The sequence below is a fragment of the Pezoporus flaviventris genome, unplaced genomic scaffold (genome assembly GCF_033815535.1).
Source record: "Pezoporus flaviventris isolate CSIRO_AGI_PZ_B2104156 unplaced genomic scaffold, CSIRO_AGI_Pfla_v1 ptg000022l, whole genome shotgun sequence".
NCBI classification, from domain to species: Eukaryota; Metazoa; Chordata; class Aves; order Psittaciformes; family Psittacidae; genus Pezoporus; species Pezoporus flaviventris.
Window position 1 is genome coordinate 4,052,464 of NW_026892570.1, and position 20,562 is coordinate 4,073,025.

The 20,562-nt window shown below is 42.2% G+C and overlaps 1 protein-coding gene and 1 long non-coding RNA gene across 2 annotated transcripts; one reads left to right on the top strand and one right to left on the bottom strand.

Annotated features, from left to right (window-relative positions):
- Nucleotides 1–459: 459 nt before the first annotated feature.
- Nucleotides 460–8,060, bottom strand: LOC133270829 (uncharacterized). The gene is made up of 3 exons (XR_009743930.1): nt 7,089–8,060; nt 3,642–3,809; nt 460–871 (listed from the first exon to the last, which is right to left on the bottom strand). It is a non-coding gene; the product is annotated as an uncharacterized LOC133270829 (long non-coding RNA).
- A 5,812-nt stretch (nt 8,061–13,872) lies between these two features.
- On the top strand, nt 13,873–18,681 carry CTSV (cathepsin V). The gene is made up of 7 exons (XM_061456305.1): nt 13,873–14,032; nt 14,356–14,478; nt 14,558–14,713; nt 15,070–15,294; nt 16,803–16,971; nt 17,313–17,430; nt 18,244–18,681. Exons 1-7 carry the CDS (start codon nt 13,907–13,909, stop codon nt 18,341–18,343), a joined length of 1,017 nt encoding a protein of 338 aa, XP_061312289.1. The 5' UTR covers nt 13,873–13,906; the 3' UTR covers nt 18,344–18,681.
- Nucleotides 18,682–20,562: the final 1,881 nt, after the last annotated feature.

Sequence of the window (20,562 nt, forward strand, 5' to 3'; positions counted from 1 at the left end):
TCACAGAGTCAGGGTTTTTTGCAACATAACCACATATTTGTTACATCTGATTTCCTGTACAGCCTGTGTGCGATGCATTCTGGTAGAATATGGGGAGGTATTTGGTGTGGGGAGTCAAGTGGCCTGTTGCACTGGCTTAAGTTTCTGCCTGGGGACACTGCATTGCACGATCACCAACCACAAAGTACAATGTGCTCTGACCCAATCTCCTTCCCTCACTTCATGTCCATGTGTACAGGGACTCCTGTAGAGATACAAGACATTGCAGTGTACAGCTCTGTGCCTGAACAGGAGGGACATATCTCTCATCAGTGAACCTATAGTCATCCCAGGGCCCCTTTGCAACATCATGCCTTCAGGCAATCTGCCAGTCAGGGTAAGAATCCAATCAACAAGGGCACAAATCAAAAAACAATGTTGTGACCTATTTAATGGGAAAAGGACTATGTCGACCCAAGCTACTGGCAAAACTTGTTTAATTGCTATAGCTGCTAGCCAAGTAAGTCATGTGCAGACACATGCCTTTGAAGTCACCACACTAGCAGGGCCCCTGCAAAATATGCTTAAATGTCTCTAAATATTTGGCTGGATGAGAATGTAGTTAAGCACACACTACTTCTGCAGCAGAAAAAGAGCCTAGGAATTGTTTCATCATTCAAAGGGAAAACATAATGCCTTTCTCTGTCCAGCAGTTTGGGTGCTGCACCCATCATATTAGTGAGTGTGAATTTATCTTGCTCTGCTCAGGCTCCATATTGTAGAAGGTCATATAGAGGAGATCATCCTCCACATCATTTTCTGTTTCATGCTGTCCTTTCAGTTACCCTTTCTATGTAGATAGATAGCTGGGCTTTTCTGTCGTGGCAAACAACTGGAGAAGAAAGAAAGAGCCTGCAGGGATATTTACAGCACAGGGGATAGATTTTTTTAGTCAAAGGGAGGGGGAGGGCATGCAGGGAGGGAAACCACACACATCCATTCAAGCCTCAGGAAGCTCAGAAGAAATCAAGTTCTTCAAGTGGCAGCAGAAAACCAGAAAACCCTACAGAGGCTGTCAGACAAGAAAGCATATAAAGCAAGGTTCAAAGGCAAGAGAAAAGAAGAGTGTAACAAAGGTCTATGTAAAACAGCAGCTATAATCTTCTGCTCTCATCCTGCCAGTTTCCATGTACAAGTAATGTGAATGACTGCTAACCTCATGTGTGAGTGGTGTTGCCCCATCAACACTGCCTAAAGAAAATGTTCAGCTCATGGTCAGAACCTTCTCCTTCCCACATGCAAGTCCAAATAACTTCTGAAGAAAGAAAAAAAAACAAAAGGAGGGTTTGGAAGAGAAAGAGAAGCATCTCTTTAGCATGGAACACACTGTGCACAAAAAGTAACACTACCAGCATCGATTCTTCACATTCAAGCACTCAGTCTGGACAGAGATGTAAACAGCTATGAAATAGGTTGTAACACTTGTACAGGTTGGAACAAACCATTAATGATCCTCATACTCTGCGCTCCAGAGAGCAATACCTGCAAAAACTACCACATGAGCCTCACAGCAGCTCTGGGGCAGGGAGATAATTTACTCTCAGTTCCACCTGGCCTCTGCAACATACTAGTTGCTTATACGTCTCTTAGAAAGTCACTAATTTCTCAAGTTAGGTGTCAAAAACATTAGGTTCCTCTCCATTTAGTCTTATGAGAAATATGGCCTTCAATTGTACACTCTTCAAAACACACTTTGTTGAGTAAGACTGCATATGTGTGCCCTATAATTATTTATCTTTTATCTTACAGTCTTCATGAAATCTAATGTTGAGAAAAAAATTGAGGCAACAAAAGACTTAGTGTTATTGGGCATTCCCTGAGCAAAAATAATTAATTGTGCCCTCTCACTGAAGTAGACAGCTTAGATGATTAGGGATCAGCTCTGCAAACATTTAAAGGTGTGTAAGTTTATTCAGGTGAGTGAATTCACAGAATTACATGAAACCATCCCTCTGGATAATATTACATGGTGTGGGTTTTCCCTTTCTTCATAACTGGGGTGGCTGGAGGTTCCTGACAAGTGTTTTAGAAGTGGCATCTATAGAAAAGGGGAAGGTTTCTATTTTTAAAATTTGTATTAAATAATGGATCCTTCATGCAATATGTTGAGATTTAGTGCTGATCATTTCTGTCTAATTGCTTTTCTAAGATGTTTGGTTAGAAAAATTATTGATGTTTATTACCATTGTTGGCTTCTGCTACCAGAAATCGGTACACTGTTACATCATACTCGACAGTTGCAGGGTGTTCAATCTTTACAATGATTTCACTCACCCCAAAAGACTTTACACAAGCAAAAACAGAAAAGTCAAACAGGAAAGAAAAACTCATCCTGCCTTTGCCTCCTCCTTTGTCTGTGGGCTGCCTGCTTACAGTGCAAAGGCTTGGTCTCCCTACCCAAGGATACTGCACTGCCCTTTCACTTCAGCACATGAAATCTAACAAAAGAATTGCAGGTAGGAATGCGCTCCCACTTGCTCTTCATAGCTGAGATTCATCATTTCAAGAATCTGTTTATCTGTCTTCAGTAGTGACACAGAGGTAGCTATAGGATCTTCTGCAAGTAAATGAAAGAACCAGCTGTGACGACCGCTGGGCAACATGGACGGCAGAAAAATGTTGGGAGGGCAAAACCTATGAATTCTCATTATTGCTGGATCTCTCTTTTGTCTCCAGCTGCTCCTTTCCTCTTTGTACCTATTCCCATCTCTGCTGAGCTATGCTACAGACAGTCCAGAGCTGAACCTACTCAAGCTAAGGAACACCAGCAACTGACAAGCACTGCCATGTGGCAGCTGTGGTCTACCTGGATTTCCCACAGCGGAGGCACTGGTTTGGTTTGGTTTGTATGTCTTCTCTTCTACTAAACTGCTGCCTTCCAGGCAAGTTGGAGACGACTTCTCCCTTTCACACACAATGTGCTCAAAAGATACATGAGGAGGGAAATAGACACATGGATGATTTGATGCCTTAGGTCTCATATTCTTTATGTAAAAAAAAACCCAGAAGATACTGATGGTCTGACTAAGGGAGGGCAAGTGTGGTTTTTTCTGCATTGCCTAGCTAGCAAAGCTCTTAATGTCACTCTGAATTCAGCCTACGTAAGGGTGCGTTTCGCTATGATTCACACAAAACTGAGTATTTTCTTGTCTTTCCAAAACAGGAAAATGGAAAAAAATAGTTGTGCTGAATTTCTGCATGCACTCCCTGTTTATAAGAAGCTGCTGCTTTGTGGCACACTTAGCAATATAGTGAGAAAAACACTTGGGGTTAGTAAATTTAAAAAGCTGATTGAAAAGCGTGAGGTAACCCTGGCTGTTCCCAGAACCAGTGGGAGGGAGGAATGGAGTGGAAACACAGGGGAAAATAACAGGCAACAGGCAGGTGACATTTGTGTACCCGCGTATGCAGGTATGTAATTCCAAGTAAGTATCCAAAGGTGAGAAGAAGGTCATTCAGGGACCTGAGGATAAAACTTTTCTCTTATGATATATCGCACCCACTTAGCATTCATAAAGAGTCACCCACAGCCCCACTATCTGCAGTATTATCAGAAAAAAAAAAACACCACTGCACATGCAGCTGGGTTTCTATGAATGTACCTTTGCTGTAGAATGTGAGAACAAGTAACCAGCATCCTCCTTAATTCCTCTGCTTGAGGAGGAGAACTCCAACAACTCAGCCAAGACCTCACTGTATCATGATATTTCCAGTCTGTTGTTTTCTGCTCCAGGCCTGTAGTTAGTTCAGGCTGCATAATTGTATCTAAACTGATGAAATACAAACATAGGTGATGAATTCTTGTAGTCTTCCCAGTGCTGTGCATGAAACAAATGGTTTTGGGCCTTTTTCAAAGAACGCACTAACATTTTATCTTAGAAAAAAAAATAAATAAAAGAAAAAGGAAAGGAAAACAAAAAAGGAAGAAAAAATAAAAATAATCTGAGAATCTGCTTTCATCTTCCACCCCTAAAGATCAGGCAGCCCTGCAGTGACACATACATTGATTTGTTATCTCAGTGAATTTGTTTTCCTCAGACACGCTTTAGCTAGGAAAATATATAGGAAAGCATCCTGACAGCTATGTGGAGATTTCACAGAGACACCAGTCCCAGATTATTTTCAGGATTGATCTCCCACTCCCTCACAGGATTTACCTAAGGATAAAACATTGTTCGTTAATGTTTGTGGAAGAGGAAGGCATTCAATCAAGGCAAAGCATCCAAGTTAGTATTGATACCATGACAGTGAGGTATTTTATTATCTCCTTTTCATTTTGTTCTGATTATCTTCACTCCAGATCTAGTTGAAAACATACAATGGGCATTAACAGGGTATCTAGGGTGGCTGCTGCTCTCTGCTTCTCTCAAAGGATAGTGATAAGGTTAGGCTGACACTTAATGAAAACACATTTTACAAAGTGAATGGTCTTGCTGATACAAGTTGGGTGCAGAAGGGAGGATGAGCTTGCTTTTGCTCTTTTTTGTTTTGAAAAAATTGAGGGATGAAAGAGCACTATAAAGGACAATGAACTGACCTGATGGGTGGAAAAGAAAAAAGCCAGCGAAAATGCTGAGAAATCTCACATATTCTACTCAGGCCAACTATCAGTCACTTCTGGCAACTCTGCCCTTTGTTTGTCTTCATTTTCACTCTGCATGAGGAGTCATCAGCACCCAGCTTTTGTCACATGAGGAAAGGTTAAGAGAAAGACCACTGGCGGCAGAGAGGTCAGCAGCTGAGGAAGTGGACTTCTACCTTGAGTTTACTCCTGGAGAAGCAAACAACCTTGGTGGCACTAGATTTGTAGGGGATTACCTGCAAGGTAGAAAATATCCCGAAGTCCAGGTGAAAAGGGCACAGCCAGAGCTAAAACATGCAGACATATCCATGGTAGCTATTCTGGTATCACTTAAAAACAAGTGCATATTGATTCCTGTTTAAAAGCAAACACGGAAAGCAAGCCAGTTGTCTGAATCTCAGCTGGATTCTGCCACATTTTCTTGGCTTGTCTTTCAGTGAGAAGTAAAGAAGAGGAAAAAAGTTTTCTATGTGGAATTAGAAACCTTTCTAGCTAGCTCAACCAAGTCTGATACGGTATTTGATAAGAGAATTCTGCAGTTTTAGCTTCAACTACTGCTTCGAGGGGAGAAATTTTTAATACTATTAAGAAGGAACGTTTTAATTTAAATTATCGTAGTACACTAAATCCAGTACATCACTAAAGCATGTTTTTCCAGGAATAGTTTACCCCTCTTTCTAGGCATGTTCAGGTACTTTCCATGATTGGTTTAGGACAGTACAAATTCAGCCCACTGAACAATAAATGAAACAGCAGGTGTGATGCTATATTTGAGTTACTGAGGGCCTGTGTAAACTTGGATTGAAACCCGCAGCAAGGAAAGCCTCTGTCCGCAAAGATGGTAGCTGGAGCAGCCTGCATTCACCCAGGCAAACTTAATTCCCATGATGCAGGGGGGACATAGCTAGTGGCTCCTATGCCCCCCAGCAATGCTGCTCCAACCTGTGCCAACTAAAGAAAGCTAAAAAGAAGCCCTAACTGCTCTCCCTCAAACACAGGCTGTGTTTTGAACAGTTATTTGTTCAGTGAAACACAAAATACTGGGAAAAAAAAAAAAAAGTTAACTGGGACTGGGGGAGAGAAAGCAGCCAGTGCTGTGCTTGGGTTGCAGTGTGTGCTTAGCTGTCTGCTCTTCATGCTAATGGGAGGTGTTTCGGATGCTAGCAGGGGCAGGGGAGCAGAAGGCAACTCTGGCACACAGCATTGTGACAGACCCTGGGCAAAGGGGCTTCAGTACCACCTTTCCAGTAGTGGGCAAAAGTCAGATTTTTGAATATAATCATGGGTATTGTAGGTAATGAGTTGGTTGCAAGCAGTGTGTGAAGCAGTTTATTTGGTTGATACCTGAAACTCTTACTTACAACAATACTGCTTAGGGAGGGAGGAATCTGCAAGTAAAGGATGCTGACATGTGAATGGTAAGGCTTGGACCTGAGCAGGCCCAAATATTAGGCAGCTGGGCCACAGTCCATCATAGTTCTATGCTACCATTGACACCACAGTGATCACCACATGCCAGCCCACTTTTCTAGCACTGTATGATCACACACAAAGAGACTGCCTACTGCAAGGGGAGAGGAAGACTCTGGTGACAGGGATGAGAAGTAATCATACAAATGTTGTGTCTCGCTGTGCCCTTCTGCAAGCCTAAGGGTAAAGTCTAACAAACTCCCTATGGATGTTCCCATATGGAGCAAGAGGAAATTGCATAAGCTTATAAATTACATAAACTTATAGCTGCCATGAGACAAGTCAGAGACACAACATTCATCTCTGCAGCTGCTGCACTATGTATGGCCTTTTCATGGAGTCATCACGGCACTGCCACGACGTGAAATGTGTTCTAAAAATATCTTGTTTCATGCTGGCCACTGACAAAACCAGCTTCCTCTTGCATCCACTTGTGCACACTCACTTTCAGTCCCCGTAAGCAACCAGCACAAAGTCTTTCTCCTTCTGCTGTGCTGTCATGATGCTTTGGGATGTACATTTAGGATGCTCCATGGCTGCAGGGTAATCAAAGACAGATCAAAAGAAACTTCTCTACTGATAGTGACACAAATTGAATCAAGCAGATCCTTGGCCACCAGAAAGGTCATGTAAATGACCTGGTGCAGTGTGTGTCTGCCACAGTGATTAAACAGTTACTAAAATATTTGAAATAATTATGTAAATCTGACAGCAAATGCCAGCATGCTGGTGCTCAATGGGCTGAGTATGCTTCAAGTGGTCCTCAAAAGACAGGGAAGGCAATGCTTATTGCACTGATTTATATCACATTTGTTCACACTCCCAAAATGAGCTAACCCTTGCATTTATATTGATTAACTGAAGAAAGGAAAAAGATGCATTATGATTTACCATGGCTTCTTTTTGCCTCAGTATTTCCATTTGTAAAGTGGGAATAGCAGCAGTTGTGAGTCACCACTGCTCTCACACAAAAAGCACATGCACTGGTCTCTTTTACCTGATTTTCAGGAAAACAAACCTTAAACCAGTAGTGGATTGTTTCAATTACCTCTCTCCTCTTCTGCAAGCAGCTTTTGTTTAACCTTCCCTCACATGATCTGTTAATGAAGCCTAGCCTGTAACTTTTCAGTTTAAAAATAATTCCTCACATCATTCACAGTCTCTAACCTTATCATGGGAAATGCTTTCCAGCATGTCAGCTTGCCCTTTAGACACCACTGCTCCAAGAACAACAGGACACAGATCTTTCCTTCGTGCTCTGTAACTGTTTACAACACCTTGCAGAAGCACAAACATTGCACTTAAGCAAGATTTACACCTCTCTGAACTTAATTACTGCTTGCATTTCAAAACAGAAATGTTGTATCATTATTTGTTTAAATCAAAATGTGATTTCAAACATTAAACAATATAAGAAGTACTCCCCAAAGCCTTCTTTGAATTCTGTTAAAAATGTCTTCACTGTGATCTCTAGAGGAGAGATGGGCAGTAAAAAATTGATCTTGGTCAGAGAAACTTTACAACACAGACAAGATTTGAAACTTCAAACTTGTTACAATAAAATTCTAAATTAAGAGAGTCAGAAAATAGTAACCACTTTTGTGTAAAAATTGAAAAAAGTATCCTTTTTAATATGGGGGGGAAACCAATGCCCTTTAAATTTTAGAGAAAACATCAATATGAAAATAATTCTCTATTTATGAACTTCTACATCAGCAATTTAATATACTTTCTCACATGCCGCCACTATTCCCCCATGTTAGCTTTTAAAATCACAAGTCTCCCAAAACTCAGAAATGATTACCCACCAGAAATCAGAAGACACTGAGTAAAGAATGAGGAACTGATCAAACTGAGGTTTGACATTTTAAATACGTGAGCTATGCCATGGTCAAAGCTTCAAAGCTGACTTCAAATATGACTCGATATTTAGCCTCTCTAAACAAAATGCAAGTTAAGGTTAAGGAAGAAGAAAGCAAATCAACTTATATTGCCACACACACAAAAATAACCAGAAAACCTCACAGGAAAATCATACTGCTTTTGGGAAATTCTAACCCTAAAGCAGCGGTGATAGCAAACCACCCCCCCCCCCCCCACCACCACCTCCCCCGCCCCACCCCCCTCTTCTTTCTTGCAAGGCAAGCAATTCCTTGCATCATTCCCCAACTCTTGTGATCAGGTAAGACATTGAGATGCAAACGAAGTCGCCTTTGCCTTGTGAGCCAGCAGAGAAGCTGGAATGCAGTTTCTTATCTGGAACTTGGGTGAGGAAATGATGATTCTGGGAGGTCATAAGACTGCTGAAAACAAAGAGGTGTTTCAAAAGGGTTGTGTCATTGCGTCCCAGCCATCTCCCAGGTCTTCAGAAAATTCACAGAATCCTATCTATGTTCCTTTGAAGCACACGTTGCTTCTTTTTCTAACCTAATAATGATGCAACTAACTTCATTATGGGTGCTATAGCCGAAGCACAGTTTGAATCTGATTTTTTACAAGAGAGAATCCAAAACAAAGATTCTTAAGTGGGTACTTATGAATGCTATTGATTCCAGAGGGATATTATAAACTCCAGACCCACCTCAGATCTTTGGTTGGGCAGAAAGGTTGCTTACTTTGCATGGAGCTTTAAGGAAGAAGAGAAACTCTCCATGCATTTTAGTAGCCTTTTTACCAGCCATATTCAAATCAAGTTACATAAAAAACTGGCACTAAAAATAACTATTAAAGTGAGCAGTATTTCTTAAGATGGCACAAGGATATCTGTTCTATAATTATCTACCCACATCCTCCTAGCTTTCTGAAATAGTCACTCTGGTATTGGAAACTTACTGTGCTTTTTTTCTATAAGAAGAATCTTTACCATAAAATAAAAGAAAAACATGATTATTTTTCTGAAACTTTCTATGACCTGATGTTTTGAAGTTTCTTTTTCCTAAACACAAGTATGACTCTGGTATTTCTTACACATAAATGTAAATCAGCACAGTGCTCTGCAATATGCCTGTACTTTTCTAAACTGGATCAATGTGGGACTGAACAGAAGTACCTATATGACAGGAATTTTGTTGGGTTGGTTTTGTTTTATTTTTTGGTGTGTGTGTGGTTTGGGTTTTTTTGTTCTGTTTTTTCTTTTTCTTTTCTTTTTTTTTGCATTTGAGGGTAAATAATATTTTAAGATACACCGTGATTAAGATCATACTGCTGTAGAAGTCCATTCCTTAATCACAGATTTAAGCCAGATGTGGTATAAATAAACATGTTCACAGTTAAAGCTTTTAAAGTAAGCCAGTTCAACTTTTTTTTTTTATTCCAGGAATAAAGATCCTGTATCTAGTCTTCATAGTAATGAAAAAAAAAATATGTTTGCCTAAATAAAATCTACTTCCTTTGCTGTTGTGATAAATGGCATCCAAACCAACCACTTGTTTTTGCTTCAGAAATGATCATAGTACATGAGTTATCTTGAGATTGCTGGTCTGTGGGAGTTGCCCCTGCACACATTTGTGTCATGGTTAAGTGTGACCTTAGCTTATTCTGTTTACATTGCACAAATGTTTTTGATACACTGGCAGCCCATTGTAGCTTTGCAAGTCAATTACCATGACAAAGGAGCTTTGCTGTTCTGATTTCTGGGTCTTTTTCTGGCAGATAGAGGTTGCCCTTGGCCCTTTCCTCTGCACTACTTTTACCAGGAGAAGAAAAAAGAAAAAAATATTTCAAAGTACCAAACAAGTTCAGAAATCCTGGATTCAAACACGTAGAGTGGCTCCAGAGGGGGAGGATTGTGCTGCACACCTGAGATGTGCAGTGGCAGCTGAGTTTCACGTTGATAAGATGCTTCACTGGAGATCCATGCTGAGACCACCCACCAAGCACAGAGGCAACACACTGCTGTGCACATTCTTGGGAATATTGAGAAATGCATGGCCTCTGTCATCCGGTAACTTGTAGGACCAGACAGCTACAGGGAGGTTAGCAATCTTTAAGCTGTTGCAATGAAAACATGACCACTTATTAAAACGTGTTATTCCTGTGTCTTAGAAGTGTGGTATGCCTTTGGCAAAAGAGTTGGAGTTCTGCACAGATAGAGTTCCTCAAAAGCTGTTTTTTCAAAGCAATTTGGAAAGTTACCCTCCAAACAGGAGAGATTTAAATTCACGGACAAGGGCTTTCTACCTTCCAAGTTTTGCGCTTCAGGTTATTGCAGAAAGGACTGTGACTACTGTGATTAGCATGGCTATCTAGACCTCCTCTGGACTGGATGCACAGCTGAGCTTTCAAGAAGAGGAACTGAAGAAGCTCTTGATTTCACACCTTCAGTCTGCTAATGTGAAAGGAGTGCTTTGCCACTAGACCATGTCATGGTTGCTTGCCCTCAGAGATATCTTCAACAGACTTCAGCAGACTACACCGCATTTGCAGTTTGGCATGTGAACACATCACAGTGTACAGACTGGAGCAGCAGGAATAGTGCTGGGACAGGGGGATGTCTAGTAGCTGTGCTGTATGACTTTTTTACCTTGTCTGCAGTCACGAACAGTCTCTGCAGCATGGTTGGCAGTCTTCACATTGATGACAATATAATTAGTTCCCAGAGAGGAAAAGTTTATCCAGGAGTTAGAGGTAGTCCTAGGCTAGCTTTCTATCACAGGTTTCTAAATGGCAGTCTTGTGATGACCAGGTTCTGACCACAGCTGTTGTAGCACAGATTTCCCCTGTATATGCCTATGTTTCTGCACCTGGGCTCCCAGGCTCCCTTCCAAAAATACCTGGAGAACTGGTATGTCCACACAACAGTTATGACTGAGTGCAAGCCAAAGTCAGTGTGCTGAAGGTGAAAGTATTCCTGTCTCCTCCAAGAATTTCAGCAAATTCTACCTACTATAATAAATAAACTTGTAGGCTGAAGTTAGCTTCATAGTAAAAATGGTACCTGGCAGTTGTGTGTGTGTACGTGCACAAGAGTATTCATGAGGAGAGGTAAGACACTGGTATCACATGCTTAGCTGACTACATGGTAACCTCCCTAAAGAGACAGGACCTCACACCATCCAGAAAAGCATCAGCTTCATGGATCTCAGGGTACATTACAGAGCAGCAGACATGTGATTTATGGTGCAAGACTCTGTAATTTTGACCTTACCTCCTGTCATGCTAGCTAAACATCTTGCCCTTTTAGGAGAGAAGTCCTTGTCCACAGCTCATTGAGAACTTAATTGTAGCCTTTCAATGTTCAGTTGATAACAGATACAACTGCAGAAACAAAGCTAACCCAAATACGACTGAGAAGTCCCACTGCATGGAAAATAATAGCAAAGAGCTGTTAAAATAAAAACTTCTCAAATCCTATACAAATTAAAAGAAAAACAAACAAAAAATAAAAACCTAAAAAGAACCACAAAACCCAAACAAACCAACCAACTAACAAACAAACAAAAAAAAAAAAACACCCACCAAAAAACCTAACTATGAATTAGCCAAATTATATGAAGTTCATCTAACTCTCCTAAGGTATTTACATGAGGACTGGTTAAGTAGTGAAAAGCTTCATGCTGGGAAGACACAAATGATAGTCTTACTCAATGCATGCATTTTCATTTTCCTAAGGAAATTGGCAGTTTTCCTTAGAAAACGCTGGTCTTGAAACTGTTGTTTGACAACTGGAAATACAAATGGTTGAATAGAAAGCACAAGGATATGTAGCTTACTTTTTCACACCTACATTCTAATTCTTCTAATATGTGCCAGTGTTCAGTGCTGGTTGTTGCAGTGTATGTCACACTCTTCCTTGCTTCAGAAGATGTTTGCAGAGTCTCTGTATGGTCAGTCTGCTACTAGCCATATAACAACTCTGGGCAAAACAAGAACTTCCAGAAATTTCAGCCACAAAGACCATTAGAAATTTGATAACACAGCTTTGCAAAGCAAGTAAATATTAAAATGGGGTGCAAATAATCCCTAGCAATTGTAATGTACTCAGTGTACATTTGCTGCAGTGATATTTTGAAGAAGTCCCCTCTACATTTTACATCCCTGCTCAAAGTGGTACGGCTGCACATGTATAAATGATCTTGATAAACCAGTCTTCAGTGTTAATATGCGAGCTTTCACCCAAGTAAGTAGTTCAGCTCTAAATTACCTTCTTTTCTTGGAGGCTTTCCAATGCTTGCTTATGACTACTCACTAATCAAGGAGATCCATTGTTGGCTGTATTTTTGTGGAATCGGTACACTAGTTCAATGTCAGGAGACTTACACAAATACTTTGCAAAGGCAAAACAACTCCTCTTCATATTTGAGATGGTCATATTTCATATTTCATATTTGGCTTTGTAGGGTTTCCCTGAGCCAGAGACTGCTCCCAGGATAATCGGGGTAACGAAACATGTATTGCTCATTTTAATGATACATTGTCTTAAGACATCAAAAAAGGGAGAAGCGCACATCATATGATTTCTTCCTTTTTGCTGTTGCACAAGTCTACAAACCTTGTTTTTTACCCTAAATACATGCTTTCAAGTCTGTGAGCTAAATACAGGCTTTACGAGAGTGTAAGGGGGAACCCTGCATAGCTCTTGCAGTTATTCCACTATAAGAGGCAAGTTCCCTGATAAAAATTCAAGTCTATCTAGTCCTAGCTTGATGTAGGCCAAGACACTGTATATCTCTGCATCTCGTGTGCTGCAACTCCCAGTGCTGTAGTGCTTTCCAGTAGCCGGACACTACGCATATAGACACCAGCCACGCTGGTGGTAAAATGCCCAACTCTTACCAGACTCGGTGCAAGAGCATCTGCCTGCCTGGCCTCTGGCAGGACGCTGAGACCCCCAGGGCCACAGACTATCTCTGCTGCACGGGTGCAGCCCGGCAGGCTGACCAGAGCAAGAGCCATCCTCAACTGGTCTGCAACCTGCGGTTTTGTCCTTTTCCTCCAGATTTTGTTTTTCTTTAGTCAAAGTTGCCACCCTGAAGTCCTCCCCAGGTTACACATATTCCAGCTGCCCTAGTGTGCTGCCACTCTCTCCAGCCTGCCCGGACCCATCATCAGTATTTAGACAAACACTGCACAATGTAACGGCTCCCTTGGCGGTGCGGGTTGCCCCACGGCAGCCCCACATCACCTCCAGCAGCTCCGGACACCCGTGCTCCGCGGCGGGCAGGCTCCCTACCGTCCGAGCGCGGAGGGCACGCCAGAACCCCCCCGAAGCTTCGCCAGGCCGCCGCCCAGGCCCCGGCGGAAGGCGCGGCCCAGCGGAACGAGGCCCGGCGCGACCGCCAATCGGAGCGGCGGGGCGGACACGGCCACGGCGACTATAAGAAGGGCCGCGGGGACTCAGTGTTGTCGAGCTGGACGGCGGGTCGGCTGGTGTGCGGGGTAGGGGGGTAAGCGAGCCTGAGCTGGGGCTTCGGGTCTGAGCGGACGTTGGGCCCTGTGCTGGGGCGGAGCGGCTGCTGCCGGGACGGGGCCGCCATTCCAACCCGCCAGCCCTGCCGCCCGAGCTTGTTTACAGCCGCGGCCGAGGACCCAGACCGCAGGGGGGAACGGGCAGAGGCCGGCTCGGATCGTGGGGCCTCCGAAGGGGGGCTCAGCGGGGCCCGGGGCAGCCAGCTTCTTAGCGGGCTGGGCCCGGAGAGCTTGGAGGACGTGGCTTGCTCCTCTCTCCTGTGAATGGTTTAATGCAGGGGTGGGGGAATTGCGAACAGGCGCGTTTCGGGTCGGACATCGCTGCTCAGGGCTGTGAAGTCAAGGGCGGCTCTCCGGCGCGTTGCTCCGTTTGACCGCTGTTCCTCCATTCCCTGCAGATCTGCCGTCATGAATCTGTGTCTGACCACGCTCTGCCTCTGCTTGGGGCTGGCCTTCGCCGCTCCGAGAGTTGACTCCGAGCTCGACAGCCACTGGCAGCTGTGGAAGTCGTGGCACAACAAGGAGTACCATGAGGTGAGCGCCGGGCATACGTGCTCTGCTCGGCAAGCTCTGAACGCATTCAGCAGGGCCCTGCCAGCTGAGTCATGTCTGCTTTGTTTCTACGCTATGTAGACTATGGTCTGCACTTGGAAGGATAATCCTGTTTTCCCCAGATCCCTGTCCTGTGCTTCGACTCAGCTGTACTGTACTCTTTGTTTTTATTAGGAGGGTGGCAAAAAAAGACCATCTCAAACAGCATTCAGACTTATGATTCAAGTAATCTACAAAGCACGTAACTCTTGTGCAAGTGAGCTTTGAGCTGCCTCCTTGAAGTATGTTGTTTTCTGGCCCCTTAGAGAGAGGAAAGCTGGAGAAGAGTGGTGTGGGAGAAGAATCTGAAAATGATTGAACTCCATAATCTGGATCACACTTTAGGAAAACACAGCTACAAGTTGGGAATGAATCAGTTTGGTGACATGGTATGTACAGAGGCATGAAACATAGTTCTAAACAGCAGTGTGTGATAGATGATGACTTCATGTCTTATATTTTCTTCAGACAACTGAGGAGTTCAGACAGCTGATGAATGGATATATACACAAGAAGTCAGAAAGGAAATACAGAGGATCCCAGTTCCTTGAGCCCAGCTTCCTGGAAGTGCCACGATCAGTAGATTGGAGAGAGAAGGGATATGTAACTCCAGTTAAAGACCAGGTATTCTCCAGTGGAGATTTTTAACCAGGTGCAGATCTGGCTTCTTGAATGCTATGTCCACTTCCATAGAGGAAAAACTATGGACTTCTGTAATGAAGCCTAGGGCAAGCTTACTAAATTGGGTGCCATTTTGATAAAATTGCTGCACACCTTTAGGCTGTTTTATGGATTCTGTACTAAATATTTAAGAACCGAACAGGCCTGTAATATCTTTACTTGGACATGCTAGGAGTGTAAATCTGAAGTTAGTCTTGTGGCTTTTGTGTTGGGCTTGCTTGTGCTTAGGTCAGTGATAAGGGAACTGTAATTGCCTAATCTGTCCAGACTTGTAACATGTGACTTCATTTGTGCCTCAGGGTCAGTGCGGCTCTTGCTGGGCTTTCAGCACAACAGGAGCTCTTGAAGGGCAGCACTTCAGGAAAACTGGCAAACTTGTTTCGCTGAGTGAGCAGAATCTGGTGGACTGTTCTCGCCCTGAGGGGAATCAAGGCTGCAATGGTGGTCTTATGGACCAGGCTTTCCAGTACGTGCAGGATAATGGGGGAATTGATTCAGAGGAATCCTACCCATACACTGCAAAGGTAAGTGTAATAGCTGAACTTGTATTGCAGGTATCAGATCTGTGGACAAACTGTTGGGGAAACTCATACCTAGAAAGGAAAATGTCTATATAGTAATAGGTACATCTGTTCTTTCTGTTGCATCTTTCCTAAGAAAACTAGAGTGACTGCTAGCCCCAGTAGGAATCACGTACTGCACTGCTCTTTGAGGTCAAAATCTTACCAGACCAGTTGGAAAAACTAGGGGAAATACTGCTATTTCTCTCCCTCATTGCTGCCCTCCTATCAGATGTCATTCCTTATCTTGGTTGACCCACTAGACCAGGACTCGGTCCTTGTCAACAATGCTACGTAATTGTAGGGGTGCAGTTCAGCTTCCCATAACTGAGCTATTATGCAGTTGCTACCCATAGACAAACTAATTCTTGCAGCTAGTGTGATTTGCTTTTTTAACAATAGTTGTTGGCCACGCCATTAGATTAAATGTGCATAAATGCATATAATGGGCAGACTTCTAAAATCTCTTATCTATCAAAAGTTAGACATGAGAGGACAAAAGCACAGTGGGACATTGTGGTATTACTTGAGAGCCCATGGTTTAACCTTTTGACTACTTAAGAGTTCTGCTCAGTGCAGAGTACCTTCCCTTTCAGTTTAGTGTTGACTGAATGTGGAATAGCAATGCCATTTGTTGTGAGGAATAGAGAAAGAAGCCTGTGGATTTGGTTCCTCTTCATCTGCATTCCTGTAATCTCAATTTTTTCCCTAATCTTGGCTCTTACAGAGATCCTAGTGGATTATAGAAAGTGCCTAACTTCCAGAGTGTAAAAAGTAAGCAACTGAGGTGTATTCTGTGTCCCTTTAGTTCAGGGATGCAACTTTAGTAACTTAAGTTGCCACACGAGAGAGGGATGTGCTTGCTCCAGTCTGTTCAAATTTCACATGGCCTAACTTCCAAACTAGGCCTCTCTCTTGTGGTAAATGCCTGTGACACTAACAGTTCGGCTTCATTCTTTATTGGAAAAAAAAAGTAAACGTACTTGTATGTAAGGTCATATGATACAAATGACTAACTTCCAAATCATTCTGTACCGTTCTTCAAGGTATGACAAGGTAAAATTGTGGATTTTTAAGTGCTTGCTCAATGAGCAGTTTCTGGATTGCTTAGTAATTAATGAATACTTGGCTCTCTTGCATTGCCCATTAATGCATTCTGGGCTTCTTTCCTCCATGAAAAGACATTTGTCCTGCTCGCCGAAAAAGCAGGATTCCAGGATGTGATGGTCCTTTGCATGCTGTTAGTTTTCCTTTTGGGCTCCACTTCCCTGTGCTTTTTCAGTAACTTTGAGAAACTCAAAAGCCCCTTCTGTGTTCTCCCTCTGTTCTTTCAAAGCATTGCTGAAGCAATTTGATCCTCTTCAGTATCTTGTTTTCACGGCAGCAAAGTCCCAGGATGTCTGGAAGTTCATGTGTTCACCTGTATGTTAAGAGGATGTCTATGTAATAACTAGGGCTTTCTTTTTATTTAGGATGATGAAGACTGTCGCTACAAGGCAGAGTACAATGCTGCTAATGACACTGGCTTTGTTGACATCCCTCAAGGACACGAAAGAGCTCTCATGAAAGCAGTAGCAGCTGTGGGTCCAGTGTCTGTTGCTATTGATGCAGGCCATTCTTCATTCCAGTTTTATCAGTCAGGTGGGGATTTGTTAGCAACTTGCATGCACAGAACTCTGCTTTTTTTTTTATTTCGTATTCATTACCCTTGAGTTTAATAGGTGAAAACCCACCACAGTTGTGATGCTGAAGTTATCAGGAGTCATTTGAATTCTACTCCAGGTTCTCCACATTTCACATTTCTCTTACATAGCTGTGTACTTGTCCTTCAGTTTCTGCTGCGATACACTTCACTTATGACTCCTCTTTCTATGACCTTCTAGAGGCTGTGCATCATTTAATTTGAAATACGCAGAACTTCTGGTGAGGGAGAAGAGTTTCCTGCAGATGAGCTCGTTCACATGCGTCTTATGTCTCTACAGGTATCTACTATGAACCAGACTGCAGCAGTGAAGACCTGGACCATGGTGTTCTGGTTGTAGGTTATGGCTTTGAGGGGGAAGATGTAGATGGGAAGAAATACTGGATTGTCAAGAACAGGTAAGATTGCTGTCTATGCTTTGTACTCTGGGGATGGGGGGAAGGGAAGGTAGTTTGTCACTTTCAGTGTACGTGCAGAAAGACAACAGCAATTAAAAACAGCATAAAAATACGGGAACAGTTTCCAGGTTGTACTCTATGCAGAAGTTAAACCCAGCTTATGCTGCTGGCAACCTCATAAAGTAGAACCAAAGCAGCAAACTCTTTCTTCTGCTTTTTCAGTTAATTCAAGGGAGCTCAGTAGTGCAACAACCTATAAAGCTAGTAGATGTTAAAGTGGTGGAGGAGAGCAAGAGGAAGCAAGTTCGTGAGGGTATAATGGATTTTTTGGAAGCAGAGCACTGCTCAATGTGTGAAATAGGGTAATGCTTGAACTTTAAAGAGGGAGTTGCCTCCTGGGTTAGAGAGAAAACAATAAATTAAAGCTGAAGGGCATGTCACATGAACTTGTCTCATGTTCTCAGCAATAATGAGGCACCACCCTCAGACTGCTTGCAGTCTTGGTCTTCCCTTAAATTTGGCTGGGGGCAGTGTCTGAGGTTCAGGCATCTATAATCAAGGATTGCATGTTGAGGTCTCCACCTCATGAGAGGATGGCTCACCCTTCTGTGAGCTTGGGGTGCTTCTTCTGCAGCATGCATTTAATTGCTGGAAAGCACTGTAGTTTGGCTGCAGAATCTTGATTTTTTTTTTTTTTTTTTTTTTTCCTCCACAAATGGAAGGTAGCAGTCTTCAATTTAAATATGGGGGAGAGGGGGGGAAGGGTAAAGTCTCTTCTGAGTATGAAAACAAATCCTTTACTTCTGTTTTCAGCTGGGGTGAGAAGTGGGGTGACAAAGGATATATCTACATGGCCAAGGACAGGAAGAACCACTGTGGAATAGCAACAGCTGCTAGCTATCCACTTGTATAATTTGAAGACTGAACATTTCAGTACAAGAGGGGATTTTAAACTGAATGACCAAACCCATGTTTGGTCTATATGTGGTAGACTTGTATCTTTCAAAAGTCAAGTTGATTTATTTTTTTTTTTAACTTTTGAAATATGTCTTACATGTTGGTGACATGCCACTTGTTTTAAATTAATGTAAATGTTGGTATGTAAACAGCTTGTGATATTGCTGGCTTGACTGGTTAATCTAATAGATTCTTCTTTGTATTTTTCTTTTTTTTTTTTCTAAAAAAGAATTACAATATGTCCAAAGGTTTACTTTATAAATAAATCTTTTAATTTCCAGTGTGTACAGATGACTTGGCTGTTTGATACGTGTTTTTTCCACTTGAGACTCCATCAAATGGGCGTCCTAAATCGTACAACTAGCTGAAGTTTGTATTTGTGCTTCTTTATCAGTTACTAAAACACAACCCTATCTATCTGGGAATGGTTAATAGCTGTTATAAACTATAGTATTTGTGACACAAAGATGTTTTTCAACTTCATTTTATCAGCTAAAATGTAGAAGTGACTGAAAATATGATCCCTGGACTGCATTTGTAAATGAATTCTGGTGTAGTCCCATGGTCCAGACATGATGGTATCTCTTGTTCTTTGTACTTCGTTACAAAGTTTCTCAGTCTTTTTCCTGCATACAGCAGCTGATCTTCACTTAAGTGTAATATCATCAATGTTTTCTTATGCCACCTGAAAGTACTACACTTACGTTAGAGCAGTTGTCTCCTTTGAGCACTGTAGGATATAGCAGGAACACCCAAAGCACCTGGGCTATTCTGAGAGAGAGAAAGCTTGGTTCTTGAGATAGTATTTATTGTCCTACATATTCTGCCCATACACCAGCTTTGTCTAGGGAAAAAAGTGGGGGGAGGTGGTAGGAATTTTATTCCTATGGAAAGTGAAGTTGGGCCACTCTCAGTCGTTGGATATTCAGTGGCTGACCAAACTATGATGATTTACACTGTGCCCTTTATCTCCTCTTTGAAAGGACTTTTTTCTTCTGAGAGTATCTCTGCTGCTGAAGTGTGATTACTGTTACATACTCTTGTTTAGATGTGGTTTTGGTAACAGTAGTTTCTGCAGAGGAGGATGAATTGGTAACACCAAAAACAGCTTGGGGGGAAGACTTGCATTGTTTTTGCCTCCTCTCATACTTGGGCTGGAGGGGAAGGAGCCTAGTCCTGCAGATTAACCAGCACCAGTTCAGACTTTATGGGTGTATTGTTTCTTTTTAAGTACAGTATCTTTCCTGAAACTGATAACCATGCATTCAAGGGAACACTTAGACTGCGTGTTACAGAAACTGAATATCTTTGTTTATAAAATAAGCCTTGAGTTTGCATTCCATAATTAGTTTTTGAAATAAAACCAAGATGAGTTAATAATCAAAACTTAACTAGTGTGTAGTTGCTGTGTGCTGTTTGTTGATGAATTCCTTCACCTGGAATCTGCCTGAGATTTTTTTTTTTTTTTTAGGAAGAACCTCCCTTAGCCTTAAATAGTAGCTATTTAAGAAGCCACAGTGCTGAAATACCGGTTAGAATTTAGCTATTAAGTTGTCTTGCTAAGCCTGTTACGGATAGCATCCATACTGCCTGGCAGAACCAGTGGAGGAAATGAATATGGAGCTCAACTGGTAGTTCTGTAGAGGTTTATGTTCAGAAGGAAATAACAGTGATATACCCATTCAAAATGGGAGGCAAGATGAAAACGCTGACAGCCCTGGACTGTTATCAGCTTATGTAGCTGTTTTTCATTCTTGCTGCCCCAGACCTGGGGGTTGGCAGAGACCTGTCTGAACATTTTTTTAATCCTGAAAGCTAACATTACCATACTTAAAATGCTGCTGGTTTTCTATACTGATTAAAACAAGACAGTGAGAATATCCAGTGAAGGGTGAGACTAGTACAAAGCCTGCTAGGACTTGAACTGCTGTAAAATAATGGGCAGCAGGCACAGGTGTTTGGTTACAAAAGCCAAGGTTAATAAAAGTTGCTGTGAAAACAAGGTATTTATGAACAGATGGGAAAAGAAAAGTATGTAACTTCCCAAAGTATATGCACGTAAATAGGAATGTAGCTCACAAAAGACTCATCAGCCTCTGAATTTTTTTGAAGTAAAATGTGATAATGCCACTATTTGTATGCCTTAAAACTTGCTGATGGTTCTGGCTGAACATC

Bases quoted from the DNA above. Each gene is read 5' to 3' on its own strand.
- CTSV (XM_061456305.1), top strand. From the start codon at position 13,907: ATGAATCTGTGTCTGACCACGCTCTGCCTCTGCTTGGGGCTGGCCTTC. The intron at 14,714-15,069 runs GTATTCTCCAGT...TTTGTGCCTCAG, and splicing joins TAACTCCAGTTAAAGACCAG to GGTCAGTGCGGCTCTTGCTG. The intron at 17,431-18,243 runs GTAAGATTGCTG...TTCTGTTTTCAG, and splicing joins TACTGGATTGTCAAGAACAG to CTGGGGTGAGAAGTGGGGTG.